General features: G+C 38.5%; 2 protein-coding genes across 6 annotated transcripts in view; one reads left to right on the top strand and one right to left on the bottom strand.

Annotated features, from left to right (window-relative positions):
• Positions 1-16,491, top strand: part of PLPP5 (phospholipid phosphatase 5) — a 31,415-nt gene that overhangs the window by 3,097 nt on the left and 11,827 nt on the right. For 2 of the 4 annotated variants that reach the window (XM_037831380.1, XM_037831382.1), the window contains exon 7: positions 12,457-14,226. The exons of 1 other annotated variant lie outside the window; for it this stretch is intronic. In XM_037831380.1, coding sequence (XP_037687308.1) covers positions 12,457-12,620 — 164 coding nt within the window. In that variant the 3' untranslated portion in view covers positions 12,621-14,226. Of the gene's footprint in view, positions 1-12,456; positions 14,227-16,491 lie in introns of those variants that run through there. One more of the 4 variants, XR_005216047.1, reaches the window with a different exon arrangement.
• The window catches only part of DDHD2 (DDHD domain containing 2), a 38,834-nt gene continuing 36,168 nt past the window's right edge, over positions 13,826-16,491 (bottom strand). Inside the window, exon 18 of one of the 2 annotated variants that reach the window (XM_037831379.1) lies at positions 13,826-16,097. The gene's annotated coding sequence lies outside the window, so the exon portion shown is untranslated. The remainder of the gene's footprint in view (positions 16,098-16,491) is intronic. The other variant, XM_037831378.1, reaches the window with a different exon arrangement.

Here is a 16,491-nt window from a genome sequence, read left to right as displayed (position 1 = left end):
CTCATAACTCAGCACTGTTAATTATACTCACAATAATGTGCTACCATTACCTTTATCCATTTCCACTCATTTAAATTCAACTTAGTTTAAAAATTCTGCATATATTAAGCAACTGCTCCCCATTCTCTACCCCCATCTATCCACTGATAACCTATATTCTAGATTCTATGTCTATGGGTTTACATATAATTAACTCACATTAGTGAGATCATGTAATATTTGTCCCTTTATGTCTGACTTATTTCACATAGCATAATGTCCTCTAGGTTCATCTGTGTTGTTGCATGCTTCAGGACTTCATTCCTTCTGAATGAAAAAGGAATTACTGCTGAGTAATATTCCATCATATATGTATACACCACATTTTATTTATCCATTCATCTGTTGATGGACACTTGGGTTGCTTCCATCTTTTGGCAACTGTGAATAATGCTGCCCTGAACACCGGCATGCAAATGTATGTTGACATCCCTGCTTTCAGTTCTGGGTACATACCTAATAGCAGGATTGCTGGATCATAAGGCAACTCTATACTTAGCTTTCTGAGGAACCACCAAACCATCTTCCACAGCAGCTGTACCATTTACATTCCCACCAGCAGTGTTAATAAGTGTTCCTATTTCTCCACATCCTCTCCAGCATTTGTAGTTTTCTGTTTAACACTGGCCATTCTAGTAGGTGTGAAATCTCATTGTGGTTTCGATTTCAATTCCCTAATAGTGAAGCTGAGCATCTTTTCATGTGCTTTTTAGCCATTAGTATTTCCTCTTTGGAAAAATGTCTATTCATGTCTTTTGCTCATTTTTAAACTAGGTTGTTGGTATTTTTATTGAGCTGAAGGATTTCCTTATATATTCTGGATATCAAACCCTTACTAGATATGTGTTTTCCAAATATTTTTTCCCATTGAGTCAGCTCCCTTTTCATCCTTTTGACAAAGTCCTTTGAAGCACAGAAGTATTTAGTTTTGAGGAGGTCCCATTTATCTATTTTTACATTCACTGCTTGTGCTTTGGGTGAAAGGTTTAGGACTACCATCTCCCACTAGGTCTTGAAGATGTTTTCCTATATTTTATTCTAGGAATTTTATGGTACTGTCTCATATTTAGGTCTTTGATCCATTTTCAGTTAATTTTGTATAGTGAGTGAGATAGGGGTCCTCTTTCATTCTTTTGGATCTGGATATCCAGTTCTTGCAATACCATTTATTGAAGGGACTGTTCTGTCCCAGTTGAGTGGACTTGGGAGCCTTGTCAAAAATCAATTGACCTGTAAACTAGAGACTGTAAACTAAGAGAATCGTTGTATTATGCTTCCTTTAATGTAACAGAGGCAATACACCAAGGTAAACGCAGATAGGAGAGGGGGATAGGGAAGGCGTGTTGGACACTCGACATTGGTGGTATTGTCTGACTCTTTACCCTACTTTGATTTGTGGTTGCTTTTCCTTTTGCTACTTCCTGGCTGTCATTTTTTACCTCTTTCTTTTCCCTCTCTACCTTCTTTTACGCTCCCTCCTGTCTTGTGGAAGAAATGTAGATGCCCTTATATAGATAGTGGTGAACACATAAATATGTGACCATACAGAGAACCATCGATGTTTACTTAGGATGGAATGTATAGGGTGTGAACAAAACCATCTTAAAAAAAAAAAATGGGTTGATGTCAAAACCTCAAGGGCAATATACTGAGTGAAATAAGCCAGACACATATGGACAAATATTGCAGGGTCTCACTGATAAGAACTAACTATAATATGTAAACTCATAGACATGAAATATAAGGTACCAAGATATAGGACGAGGCTTAAGAATGGGGAGTGGTTGCTTAGTATGAGCAGAACGTTCAACTTGGATGAGCTTAAATGTTTGGAAATGAACAGAGGTGTCGATAGCAAGATGTGAGAATAACTAACAGTGCTGAATGGCACATGAATGAGGTGGAAACGGGAAGCTTAGAGTCATATATGTCACCAAAAGGAAAGTTGGAAGTCAAAAGTTGGGAATGTATAAAACTGAATCCTATGGTGGGCAATGTCCATGATTAACTGTGCAAATATTAGAAAACTCTTCCATGAACCAGAACAAATGTATGACAATACAACTAGAAGTTAATAATAGAGGGGCATATAGGGAAGAAATAGATACCTATTGCAAACTATATACTACAGTTTGTAGTATTTCAACATTCTTTCATAAACAGTAACAAATGTTACTGTTTATGAAACACTACGAGTCAACAATTGAGGGGAGTTGGTTAGGGATAGAGGAGGATTCGAGTTTCCTTTTCTTTTTTTTTTTTTCCCCCCATCTTTCACTTCATTTCTTGTCTGGAGTAATGAAAGTTTCTAAAAATTGAACCAAAATTAAGTGCAGTGATAGATGCACAGGTATATGAGGGTACCAGGGGCAACTGATGGTACACTTTGGATCTTTGGATAATTGTATGGTATCTCAACAATCCCAATTAAAAAAAAAAAAGTCACTGTCAAAAAAAAAATATATATCAATTGACCATAGATGTGAGGGTCTGTTTTTGAACTCTTTATTTGATTCCATTGATCACTATGTCTGTCTGTATGTCAGTGCCATGCTGTTTTGACTACTGCGCCTTTATAATATGCTTTCAAGTCAGGAAGCGTGGGACTCAGGAAGCATAGGTCTTTCCCCTTCATTTTTCTTTTTTAAGATGTCTTTGGCTATTCAAGGCCCATTTCCCTCCCAAATAAATTTGATAATTAGCTTTTCCATTTCTACAAAATAGGCTGTTAGAATTTTGATTGGTATTGCATGAACCTGTAGGTCAATTTGGGCAGAATTAACAGCTTAATGAAATTCAGTCTTTAATCCATGAACATGGAATGTCTTTCCATTTATTTAGGTCTTCCTTGATTTTTTTAAACAATGTTTTATACTTTTCTGTGTACAGGTCCTCTACATCCTTGGTTAAGTTATTCCTAGATATTTGATTCCTTTAGTTGATATTGTGAATGGAATTTTTTTCTTGATTGTCTCCTCAAATAGCTCATTACTAATGTATAAAAACACTACTGATTTCTGCCTGCAGTCTTGTATCCTGCCACTTTGCTGAACTCCTTTATTAGCTCTAGTAATGTTATCATAGTTTTTCCATGACTTTCTAAATATAGGACCATGTCATCTGCAAATAGTCAAAGTTTTACTTCTTCCTTTCCAATTTGGATGCCTTTTATTTCTTTTGGGACAGAAGTTTCCTACCTTACATTTTTCTCTTTCTTAGACTCAGCGTTCGTGGAACCCTTCTCCAGTCTACCTTCCTCCAGTGTTCTAAGCAAAGGAGATTTGTCCTTTTATTCACTGAATCTCTGGAGAGGGTTCCTGTTTGCTAAAGCTGCCAGAATGCCAATTACCAGAAATGGATTGGCTTTTACAATGGGGGTTTATTAGTTCACAAACTTAAAATTCTAAGGCCCTGAAAATGTCCAAATTAAGGCATCAAGCGGTAGATACCTTCTGTGAGGAAAGGCCTATGGCATCTGTGGTTCCTCTGCCACATGTCTGCTGGCCCTTCTCTCCAAAATGTCTCTGGGCTTCTGTGTGTCATTGCTTGTTCCTCCTGGGGCATTTTCCGTCTTAGCATCTGGATTCGGGTCAGCTCTCTTAAGGACTCCAATGAACTAATTAAGACCTACCTTGAATGGGTGGGGTCACATCTCCCCATTATGGAAATAATCTATCAAAATGTCCTACCCACAATCAGTCTGCACCCACCGACAATACTGGCTTAAAAAAATATGGCTTTTTTTGGGTACATAATAGATTCAAACCAGCACAGAGGGTTTTCCAGGGGATGTCTCACATCGCCATGCTGATGACATCACTGCCATACCGTTACCTTTTAAAGTGATTATTGAGGAGGAACTTCCTAATTTTTCCATTATTTTGAAGCATCAAAAATATCTAGAAGAATGTTTTTAAACCCCAAAGCTGAATTTACTTATTTTAAGAGTAAAAACATTAAAATCAAGTCCATTGTCATGAGATTTTTGTTCAGAAACTGATATAAGGTTCAAGAAAACACACTGTAAGTAAGCCAAAGAAACTGAAATTAAGTGATATAGTAAAACATCCAACTTACAGAATATTTTCAAAGAAAACTCACAATTCCAAAGAAGTTGAAAGTTCTGCCCAGAGGTCCTCAGGAGCCCTGTTTTAGGGAATAAACTCATATTTTTGCAAATGAAGGTAACGCCTGAAGAGTTTATTCTTTCCTCTTGAACTCAATATAGATGAAAAAGGGTTGCTTAATGGCATTAAATGAACCTTTGTTATTCTTCTGAACTAAATTCTAATTTAGTGCACTCTGAATTCTGAATAAGGCTTCTTATAACTAAAGATGTGTTTTTGTTTTTTTTTTTTTTTTGCTTTTATTTTTTTTTTTCTTTTTTTTTTAATCATCATTTTATTGAGATATATTCACATACCATGCAGTCATACAAAACAAATTGTACTTTCGATTGTTTACAGTACCATTACATAGTTGTACATTCATCACCTAAATCAATCCCTGACACCTTCATTAGCACACACACAAAAATAACAAGAATAATAATTAGAGTGAAAAAGAGCAATTGAAGTAAAAAAGAACACTAGGTACCTTTGTCTGTTTGTTTGCTTCCCCTACTTTTCTACACATCGATCCATAAACTAGACAAAGTGGAGTTTGGTCCTTATGGCATTCCCAATCCCACTGTCACCCCTCATAAGCTACATTTTTATACAACTGTCTTCGAGATTCATGGGTTCTGGGTTGTAGTTTAATAGTTTCAGGTATCCACCACCAGCTACCCCAATTCTTTAGAACCTAAAAAAGGTTGTCTAAAGTGTGCGTAAGAGTGCCCACCAGAGTGATCTCTCGGCTCGTTTTGGAATCTCTCTGCCACTGAAGCTTATTTCATTTCCTTTCACATCCCCCTTTTGGTCAAGAAGATGTTCTCCATCCCACAATGCCGGGTCTACATTCCTCCCCGGGAGTCATATTCCACGTTGCCAGGGAGATTCACTTCCCTGGGTGTCTGATCCCATGTAGGGGGGAGGGCAGTGATTTCACCTTTCAAGTTGGCTTAGCCAGAGAGAGAGGGCCACATCTGAGCAACAAAGAGGCATTCAGGAGGAGACTCTTAGGCACAAATACAGGGAGGCCTAGCCTCTCCTTTGCAGCAACCGTCTTCCCAAGGGTAAAACTTATGGTAGAGGGCTCAACCCATCAAACCACCAGTCCCCTATGTCTGTGGTCATGTTAGCAACCATGGAGGTGGGGTAGGCGAATACCCCTGCATTCTCCACAGGCTCCTCAAGGGGGCACTACATCTTTTTTTTTTTTTTTTCCTTGTTTGTCTTTTTTCTTTTTTTTTTTTTTTTAACTTTCCCTTCTTTTTTCAAATCAACTGTATGAAAAAAAAAGTTAAAAAGAAAACAAACATACAATAAAAGAACATTTCAAAGAGACCATAACAAGGGAGTAAGAAAAAGACAACTAACCTAAGATAACTGCTTAACTTCCAACATGTTCCTACTTTACCCCAAGAAAGTTACATACTATAGCAACATTTCAGTGAACTTGTTCCTACTACATCCATCAGAAATTAACAGACCATAGTCATTTCTGGGCATCCCCAGAACGTTAAATAGCTTATCTGCTCTTCTTGGATTATTGTTCCCCCTTCCTTAATTGCTCTCTACTGCTAGTTCCCCTACATTCTACATTATAAACCATTTGTTTTACATTTTTCAAAGTTCACATTAGTGGTAGCATATAATATTTCTCTTTTTGTGCCTGGCTTATTTCGCTCAGCATTATGTCTTCAAGGTTCATCCATGTTGTCATATGTTTCACCAGATCGTTCCTTCTTACTGCCGCGTAGTATTCCATCGTGTGTATATACCACATTTTATTTATCCACTCATCTGTTGATGGACATTTGGGTTGTTTCCATCTCTTGGCAATTGTGAATAATGCTGCTATGAACATTGGCGTGCAGATATCTGTTCGTGTCACTGCTTTCCGATCTTCCGGGTATATCCCGAGAAGTGCAATCGCTGGATCGAATGGTAGCTCTATCTCTAGTTTTCTAAGGAACTGCCAGACTGACTTCCAGAGTGGCTGAACCATTATACAGTCCCACCAACAATGAATAAGAGTTCCAATTTCTCCACATCCCCTCCAGCATTTGTAGTTTCCTGTTTGTTTAATGGCAGCCATTCTAACCGGTGTTAGATGGTATCTCATTGTGGTCTTAATTTGCATCTCTCTAATAGCTAGTGAAGCTGAACATTTTTTCATGTGTTTCTTGGCCATTTGTATTTCCTCTTCAGAGAACTGTCTTTTCATATCTTTTGCCCATTTTATAATTGGGCTGTCTGTACTATTGTCATTGAGTTGTAGGATTTCTTTGTATATGCAAGATATCAGTCTTTTGTCAGATACATGGTTTCCAAAAATTTTTTCCCATTGAGTTGGCTGCCTCTTTACCTTTTTGAGAAATTCCTTTGAGGTGCAGAAACTTCTAAGCTTGAGGAGTTCCCATTTATCTATTTTCTCTTTTGTTGCTTGTGCTTTGGGTGTAAAGTCTAGGAAGTGGCCTCCTAATACAAGGTCTTGAAGATGTTTTCCTACATTATCTTCTAGGAGTTTAATGGTACTTTCTTTTATATTGAGATCTTTGGTCCATTTTGAGTTAATTTTTGTGTAGGGGGTGAGGTAGGGGTCCTCTTTCATTCTTTTGGATATGGATATCCAACTCTCCCAGCCCCATTTGTTGAAAAGACCATTATGGCTCAGTTCGGTGACTTTGGGGGCCTTATCAAAGATCAGTCGGCCATAGATCTGAGGGTCTATCTCTGAATTCTCAATTCGATTCCATTGATCTATATGTCTATCTTTGTGCCAGTACCATGCTGTTTTGGCAACTGTGGCTTTATAATAAGCTTCAAAGTCAGGGAGTGTAAGTCCTCCCACTTCGTTTTTCTTTTTTAAAGTGTCTTTAGCAATTCGAGGCATCTTCCCTTTCCAAATAAATTTGATAACTAGCTTTTCCAAGTCTGCAAAGTAGGTTGTTGGAATTTTGATTGGGATTGCATTGAATCTGTAGATGAGTTTGGGTAGAATTGACATCTTAATGACATTTAGCCTTCCTATCCATGAACATGGAATATTTTTCCATCTTTTAAGGTCCCCTTCTATTTCTTTTAGTAGAGTTATGTAGTTTTCTTTGTATAGGTCTTTTACATCTTTGGTTAAGTTTATTCCTAGGTACTTGATTTTTTTAGTTGCTATTGAAAATGGTATCTTTTTCTTGAGTGTCTCTTCAGTTTGTTCATTTCTAGCATATAGAAACATTACTGACTTATGTGCATTAATCTTGTATCCAGCTACTTTGCTAAATTTGTTTATTAGCTCTAGTAGGTGTATCGTTGATTTCTCAGGGTTTTCTAGATATAAGATCATATCATCTGCAAACAATGACAGTTTTACTTCTTCTTTTCCAATTGGATGCCTTTTATTTCTTTGTCTTGCCGGATTGCCCTGGCTAGCACTTCCAGCACAATGTTGAATAACAGTGGTGACAGCGGGCATCCTTGTCTTGTTCCTGATCTTAGAGGGAAGGCTTTCAGTCTCTCACCATTGAGTACTATGCTGGCTGTGGGTTTTTCATATATGCTCTTTATCATGTTGAGGAAGTTTCCTTCAATTCCTACCTTTTGAAGTGTTTTTATCAAAAAGGGATGTTGGATTTTGTCAAATGCTTTTTCAGCATCTATTGAGATGATCAATTGATTTTTCCCTTTCGAGTTTTTAATGTGTTGTAATACATTGATTGTTTTTCTTATGTTGAACCATCCTTGCATGCCTGGAATGAACCCCACTTGGTCATGGTGTATGATTTTTTAATGTGTCTTTGGATTCGATTTGCAAGTATTTTGTTGAGGATTTTTGCATCTATATTCATTAGGGAGATTGGCCGGTAGTTTTCCTTTTTTGTAGCATCTTTGCCTGGTTTTGGTATTAGATTGATGTTAGCTTCATCAAATGAGTTAGGTAGTGTTCCATTTTCTTCAATGTTTTGAAAGAGTTTGAGTAAGATTGGTGTCAGTTCTTTCTGGAAAGTTTGGTAGAATTCCCCTGTGAAGCCATCTGGCCCTGGGCATTTATTTGTGGGAAGATTTTTGATGACTGATTGGATCTCTTTGCTTGTGATGGGTTGGTTGAGGTCTTCTATTTCTTCTCTGGTCAGTCTAGGTTGTTCATATGTTTCCAGGAAATTGTCCATTTCTTCTACATTATCCAGTTTGTTGCCATACAGTTGTTCATAATATCCTCTTATAATTTTTTAAATTTCTTCAGGATCTGCAGTTATGTCACCTTTTTCATTCATTATTTTGTTTATATGGGTCTTCTCTCTTTTTGATTTTGTCAGTCTAGCTAGGGGCTTGTCAATCTTGTTGATCTTCTCAAAGAACCAACTTTTGATGATATTTATCCTTTCTATTGTTTTTTTGTTCTCTATGTCATTTATTTCTGCTTTAATCCTTGTTATTTCTTTTCTTGTACTTGGTTTAGGATTGGTTTGCTGTTCATTTTCTAGCTTCTTCAGTTGATCCATTAGTTCTTTGATTTTGGCTCTTTCTTCCTTTTTAATATATGCGTTTAGTGCTATAAATTTCCCCCTCAGCACTGCTTTTGCTGCATCCCATAGGTTTTGGTATGTTGTGTTCTCATTTTCATTCGTCTCTATATATTTAGCAATTTCTCTTGCTATTTCTTCTTTAACCCACTGATTGTTTAGGAGTGTGTTGTTTAACCTCCAGGTATTTGTGAATTTTCTAAGTCTCTGATGGTTATTGACTTCAAATTGTATTCCATTGTGGTCAGAGAATGTGCTTTGAATAATTTCAATCTTTTTAAATTTATTGAGGCTTGTTTTATGTCCCAGCATATGATCTATTCTGGAGAAAGTTCCGTGAGCACTAGAAAAGTATGTGTATCCTGTTGATTTGGGATGTAATGTCCTGTAGATGTCTGTTAAATCTAATTCATTTATCAGATTGTTTAGGTTTTCAATTTCCTTATTGGTCTTCTGTCTGGTTGATCTATCTATAGGAGAGAGTGATGTGTTGAAGTCTCCCACAATTATTGTGGAAACATCAATTGCTTCCTTTAGTTTTGCCAATGTTTCTCTCATGTATTTTGTGGCACCTTGATTGGGTGCATAGACATTTACGATTGTTATTTCTTCTTGCTGAATTGCCCCTTTTATTAGTATGTAGTGGCCTTCTTTGTCTCTCAAAACATCCCTGCATTTGAAGTCTATTTTATCTGAGATTAATATTGCTACACCTGCTTTCTTTTGGCTGTAGCTTGCATGAAATATTTTTTTCCATCCTTTCACTTTCAGTTTCTTTGTGTCCCTGTGTCTAAGATGAGTCTCTTGTATGCAACATATTGATGGTTCATTTTTTTTGATCCATTCTGCGAATCTATATCTTTTAATTGGGGAGTTTAATCCATTTACATTCAACGTTAAAACCGTGAAGGCATTTCTTGAATCGGCCATCTTATCCTTTGGATTATGTTTGCCATATTTTTCCCTCTCTCTATTAATATCCTTTATTGTACCCATACCGAATTTCTTTAGTACTGAACCTTTCTCCAAGTCTCTCTGTCCTGTCTTTGTTTCTCTGTCTGTAGGGCTCCCTTTAGTATCTCCAGTAGGGCAGGTCTCTTGTTAGCAAATTCTCTCAGCATTTCTTTGTCTGTGAAAAATTTAAGCTCTCCCTCAAATTTGAAGGAGAGCTTTGCTGGATAAAGTATTCTTGGCTGGAAATTCCTCTCACTCAGAATTTTAAATATATCGTGCCACTGCCTTCTCGCCTCCATGGTGGCTGCTGAGTAGTCACTACTTAGTCTTATGCTGTTTCCTTTGTATGTGGTGAATTGCTTTTCTCTTGCTGCTTTCAGAACTTGCTCCTTCTCTTCTATGTTTGACAGTGTGATCAGTATATGTCTCGGAGTGGGTTTTTTTTGGATTTATTCTATTTGGAGTTCGCTGAGCATTTATGATTTGTGTATTTATGTTGTTTAGAAGATTTGGGAAGTTTTCCCCAACAATTTCTTTGAATACTCTTCCTAGACCTTTACCCTTTTCTTCCCCTTCTGGGACACCAATGAGTCTTATATTCGGACGTTTCATATTATCTATCATATCCCTGAGGTCCATTTCGAGTTTTTCAATTTTTTTCCCCATTCTTTCTTTTATGTTTTCATTTTCCATTCTGTCATCTTCCAGGTCACTGATTCGTTGTTCAACTTCCTCTAGTCTTGTACTATGAGTGTCCAGAATCTTTTTAATTTGGTCAACAGTTTCTTTAATTTCCATAAGATCATCCATTTTTTTATTTAGTCTTGCAATGTCTTCTTTATGCTCTTCTAGGGTCTTCTTGATTTCCTTCATATCCCGTACTAGGGTCTCATTGTTCATCTTTAGTTCTTTGAGTAGCTGCTCTAGGTGTGTCTCTTCTGGTCTTTTGATTTGGGTGCTTGGGCTTGGGTTATCCATATCGTCTGGTTTTTTCATATGCTTTATAATTTTCTGTTGTTTTTGGCCTCGTGGCATTTGCTGACCTTGATAGGGTTCTTTTAAGGTTTGTAGACCAGTTGAAGTCCTTATCTCTAATTTATCAGATCTACAGCTTCGTGGAGTACACTTTCTCTAACTAACCAGCAGGTGGCGTCCACGAGCCACCTGTTCTCCACAAGCCCGATCTCCCCTGCTTAGCCTTTTTGGTGAGTGGGGGAGTGAGTCTTGTGGGGCCCAATTGGTGTCCCAAGCTTGCGTGTGTAGTTGGTGTTGCCTGCCCTGTATATGGGGCGTGTTTCTGGGCAGTCGGGGAGGGGGGGTGGCCCTAACAATCAAATCTCCCTGATGATCCTAGAGTTTTAAAGCTACTGCAATAGTCTAATCCTTCAGTTCAGTCCTGCCACAGTTTGTCTCTGCCACTGATCCACAAGTCTTTGGTATTGGCGTATGGCTCCTGAGACTTGCAAGTGGGCCCCTCTTCCAGGCTGTGCACCCCGGGTCCTCTGTTGAGGGATGACTGTGCTATGTCACAGGTGAGTGCCGTCCCCCCAGGGCAGTTATGGGCTGCTGGGCTGTGTTGGGAGGCTCCCAGTCTGCTCAAATGATGGCTGAATGGGGCTCTGTTAATTCACACTGCTCCCCCTTCCCAGCTCTGGGACATTCAGCTGAGGTTGCAGGGAAGGCTAATGTCCACGCCCAGTTTTGTGGTGTGTGCCTGTTATTTGAAGCACTTCCGTCACACTGGGTTGTCTGGGGCAGCTCTGGGCTATGGGGCTGGCGATGGGCAGGAGTGTTTCCTGTCCACCAGGATGGTGGCTGTGAGCGGACACCCCCCTTTTCTTGCGAAGTTGTGTTGTTTAGTGAATTTTCTCAGCCACTGGATTATTGCCTTTTGTCTCAGAGCTCTCTTAGTTCTGCTCTTGACTTGACGTGCCCAAATTTCAATTCTTTGAAGCTTTCTGTATTGAGCTTCTTAGAGTAATTGTTTTAGAAAAAGCAAAAAGGATTTAAAAAAAAAAAAAAAAAAAAAAAAAAAAAAAAAAAAAACGGCCCTCCTCAGAGATCTAATGGGTTATTGAAATGCTAATAGAGAAAGCAACCAGGGCCATTAAGGAAAGGTGCCCAGGGCAGAGAGATCAGCCTTGCTTCGGGATTTGGATATGCGCCTCAAGGCCTGATCTCCGCCCTTCCCCTTTCTGTGTTCACCAGAACTCCAAAAATCCTCTGCTTTTATTTTGGAGTTTTTCGTGTTGTTTTTTTTCTATGCCTGTCTCCTCTCTGCTGGGCTGGCTGCTCTCAGAGTCTCTGGTGTCTGGCCTCAGTCTATCTATGGTTGGAGTTTGAATCAGTAGAATGAGTTTCCGGTAAGAGCAGCCACTGCAATTCTCCCTTCTCCTTCCTGGAGCTGACAGCCCCTCCTCCCCCGGGACTGAGCCTGGCAGGGAGGGGCGCGGGTCCCCTGGCCGCAAAAACTTACAGATTTCGCTGATCTCAGCAGTTCCACGTTTTCATGAGTGTTGTATGAAGTATGCCCAAAGACAGATTGCTCTGTGGTGTCCAGTCCACGCAGTTCCTGGCTTTTTACCTACTTTCCTGGAGGAGTAACTAAAACATACAGCTCACCAGTCTGCCATCTTGCCCCGCCTCCCTAAAGATGTGTTTTGATTTGGTATTTAGAAAATTAACAACCTGATAAGCCTAAAGAAATCATGAACCTGGAATTTAGGTTTTTTTGCAGACACAACAAGAAGAGTAACTTGGAGGGCCAATTCTGGGTGGTGCTTGGATAACTTTAGGAGTCTAATATGATTAAGAGAAGACCTTATTTCTTCTCTCTTCAGATGTCCTAGTTGGATCCATGATTGGCCTGACGTTTGCCTATGTCTGCTACAGGCAGTATTACCCTCCTCTGACTGATGCAGAATGCCACAGACCGCTTCAGAACAAACTTGCACTTCCCACTGCACAGAAAAAGCCTGGTGATCTCTATCACTTTCATATTTAGAAATTGGACCTACCTCAATGGAGAATAAGTGAATCAGCCCCTACTAACTGTGCCATGCACAAGACAAGAATTTGTGGCCTTTTTACCTTTGAGAGGGATAAGGGAGGACATGAGCTACATTGCATTCTGCCTCCATGTGAGTATGCAGGAGGAGTCAAGTTCTTTTCACTACTGTGTGGCACACATACAGTAACTCTCCAATATCTTAGGAATCTGACAGATTGGTATTCCCCAGATCTGCAATGTTTTTACATTTAATTTAAATGTCATTTTTTGAAGGATCAAAGAAGGCTTTATGTAACCCCACTTTCTCCTAGAAGATAGAGCTAAATTATCGAAACTTAATTTCCATTTCTCATGGCCCTAAATCCTATTATCTGGGCATGACCAACTAGATTGCTTTGGTTCTGTTAACTTCCTCTGTCGAGAATTCCATCAAGCCTTAACTAGGAAAAAGTCCAGTTTTGGCTGAGTTATCAGTGCTGTGCATAGGTTATCTGAGCCCAGCCAGATATTGCCATCTAGTTTGAATACTGTGGGGAAAAACAGCTTGTTGAATTACTAAGTGAATACACTAAAAAAAGAAGAAAAGAGTTAGGAGTAGGGTTTTAATACAGGATGAAACTTGTCCTTAACTGTGCTCATTTGTCCTTAACTGTGCTCCTGAGTTTCTTTTCCCCCACTCATGGCTGAAAATCTGCCCAAATGCATCCCCTTAGCCAAGTGGCTGAGGCAGGAAAGAAAAATTACAAATCTCATTTATCTAGAGGACCAAGGAATCTTTTTCTGTCCCTTTTACACAACAGGATATAATGAACAAGTATAGGATCTCATCACAACTGATGGACCTACAACAGCCTTTTGCTTTGTGATATTTTAAACATGGCCTTTTTGTATGCATTTATTCCTACAACATATTTTCAATAGATATTTTTCCTTCAGTATACCTGAAATTCAGATAAAATGGTGACTGTGATTTTTTTTTGGGGGGGGAAGGTGGGTACTTAGAGTACCATTCAAGGAGTGAGGAACATTTTCAAAGTACAAGATTGGATTCCCAGCTGACATAAGTGATTCAACTGCTGTTGTTATCTGTCAAAGTGGCTGATGTTTATAAATACTGAAGGACAGTCTCAGTATTTACCTTATGATTGTCATGCTTTAAATAGCTGCCTTTGAAAATGAAAACACCAGTCAAGGGAAAAGAACTTAAATATCAGTTCTTTGCCCAAAATTTTATTTGTTTTAGTAATACATAGGGTAAGAAAAAATGGTTATTAATTGTCTTTACTTTATGACAGATGAAGCCAGGTAATAGTAGGCAACTGGAAGATATGGTTTTATTTCAATATTTACTAAAGTTTTAAATATAATCACGTAAAAAACAAACATTTCAAAAGTGCAAATATTAGAAAGCTAATCAGTGCTATTAATCTTTCCATGCAAACAATGTCTTTTGCTGAGATAAACAACACGAAATCTGCAGCTGGGAATATGTACAAAATGATGTATAGGAAGAATTTAAAACAGGCTTGGTCAAGAGACTGCACATGATATAACTGAAGGAGTGCAAATAATATACAACTAAATAAAAGGTTTAAATCAAGCTTATTATCCTGTAATAAGCTCTTTTATAGTTACCTGCTCCTTAACACCAGAAAAGAAAACATTTCTTAGTACAACAGTGGTATATCTAGCTATCTAGGATTATGCTCTCCATCTTTGGTTATAGAGACTCACTCTTGCTTGTCCTTTGATTTACTTTTAAGTAGTATCTATTCTGCTAATAAGAAGAGTAAATTTAAATTTGAAGAGAGCAAATTGAAAAAGCTTTCCCATTAATATATAGCGAATGCTGCTTAGTCCTCAGTAACCCTTACTCATACTCAGAGTTGATATAACACGGAAAATAAAATACTTCAATTACCTGAAACATCTTAGTGCCTTAGCATCATTCCATAAACAGATGGACAGGGAAAGGCCAGGCTCTGACCTACACCCCAATCTCTCCTCTGCCATCTCCAGGGTGACATTAATTAACCTCCTACACTTTTCTCCCTAGAAAGGGATAAAGACCACTGCTTCCTGAGGTGGCTTAAATAAATATTAAATGCCAGTGCTTTGGATACCATGATAACAAGCAAAATGCAGTCTGCCTACAGATGCCACTCTGTAAACAGGGGACAGTTTAATCTGAGAGGGAGTAAAAAGGACTCTCATAAAGAGAATTGCAAAGACAATGACTAGCCCTGATCTGTAAGCAGATGTCTTGAAGAAAGTTAGCCTACAGACACTCATCTTCAAGCTAAATTTCACTTTGCCTGTTCCAAACTCAGCTGACACTGATCCTGCAATAGCTATTCCTTGGAACCTATATGCATAGGTTTTTCTTTCAGAATAAGTTACACATTTCTCCCTAGCCAAACCTACCCGATCAGTCAACTCTGCCTGTGCCAAGAGCCTTTTAAATAAGCGTTCTGGATTTTGGGTACTTAAGAAGACAATGATGTTAACAAAATGTTTTTGAAAAGGGCAATACCACCTTCACCCAAGTGGATGCAGCAGATAACTTACACAAATTTTGCTTCACCATTAAGGCACCACTAAAATTATTTACAATCTAAGCAGTAGGTCAGGGCTGTGTAATCCAGGTTTGTCAGCTTTTATAACCTTAATCTAAACCTAAGAATAGAAGCCGTTATCAAATAACTAAGCCAAACTTCATCTTGAGTTTCCCAATTTGAAGTATGATATAAAAAGGTAAGTCTAAGATATATACTGTTTTTGTTTTATGACGATGTACCTAATGCAAATTGAACTGTTCATCTGAGAATCTTACTTAAGTTCAAACAATGTAAAAACAGTGAACAGCCTCAGTGAGTCCCCGGATAAATCTGTCAGTCAGCTGAACAGAGAGTAAACAATACCTTTGTAAAGCTACATTCTAGCCTTTCTGCATCCAGTACAGATAGGAAAGAAAAGTGGCTCAAAAAAAAAAAAAAGACTTCCAACAAAATCTTCCCCATATCCACTTAGACTTAGCATTAAAGTACAGAGAACAACAAGAGATAACCATTAACCTAAAATTCCTTCTGGATCTCAAAAGTCTGCTTTCAAACTACATCTTCTAAAAATAAGCAATAATTTCCTAGAAAAATTCCTACTCAACCAAAAAGAAATCAAATCCAAAACTGACTATACCATCTCAAGTAATAAAGCAAGAAAATATGGCTTCTGTATATTATCAGCAAAGAGTTAAAGATGCAAAGCATCTCAGCTACAAAGAAAGAATGGCAAGTGATTATTTGAAGCCAGTGGTGAAAAGGTCTTCCCTTCACTTTTCCACTCACTTCCAAAAAGAAAGACCCCAGTGGTGAGAAGTGATAGGCAACATGCAGGAAACAGATGCAGATGAGGAGAGGAAAACTGCCGCCACAAGCAGGTGGATTTTCTGGGGAAGGATCCTTCAGTGTCGGTCTAGGGAAGAGAGTGGAAAGAGCGGTCATCGGAAGGCAGGCGGAGAGAATGCCAGAGTCTGCCATACATACTTCCTAGTTACACATCTACCAGGCTGACTAGGTCAAATCTCGGGGTGAGCTGTTTGTGATTAAAATTAAAGCTATTACCAGTGTAACTCTTAGAGGAAATGATCAGAACTATTTAGATTCTGAGTTTAAATTCTAAAAATCACAGGTATTACTGGACAAAATTACTAGCAAAACAGATGTACACTGATCTTCCTCTTGTGGGCTACTGTGCTTTTCCCTGTGAATTTTCCCTAATTAATTTTAACTAGAGTCCCTCTAAAACTGCAGTAACCCAGATCTTCGTGACTGGCAACAGAAAAGTGTATTCATAAAGAGCTTAGGGC

Source organism: Choloepus didactylus, chromosome 3, assembly GCF_015220235.1.
Source record: "Choloepus didactylus isolate mChoDid1 chromosome 3, mChoDid1.pri, whole genome shotgun sequence".
Lineage (NCBI taxonomy): Eukaryota > Metazoa > Chordata > Mammalia > Pilosa > Megalonychidae > Choloepus > Choloepus didactylus.
Note: the sequence above shows the minus strand (reverse complement) of the source record. Positions and strands in the feature narration are given on the sequence as shown.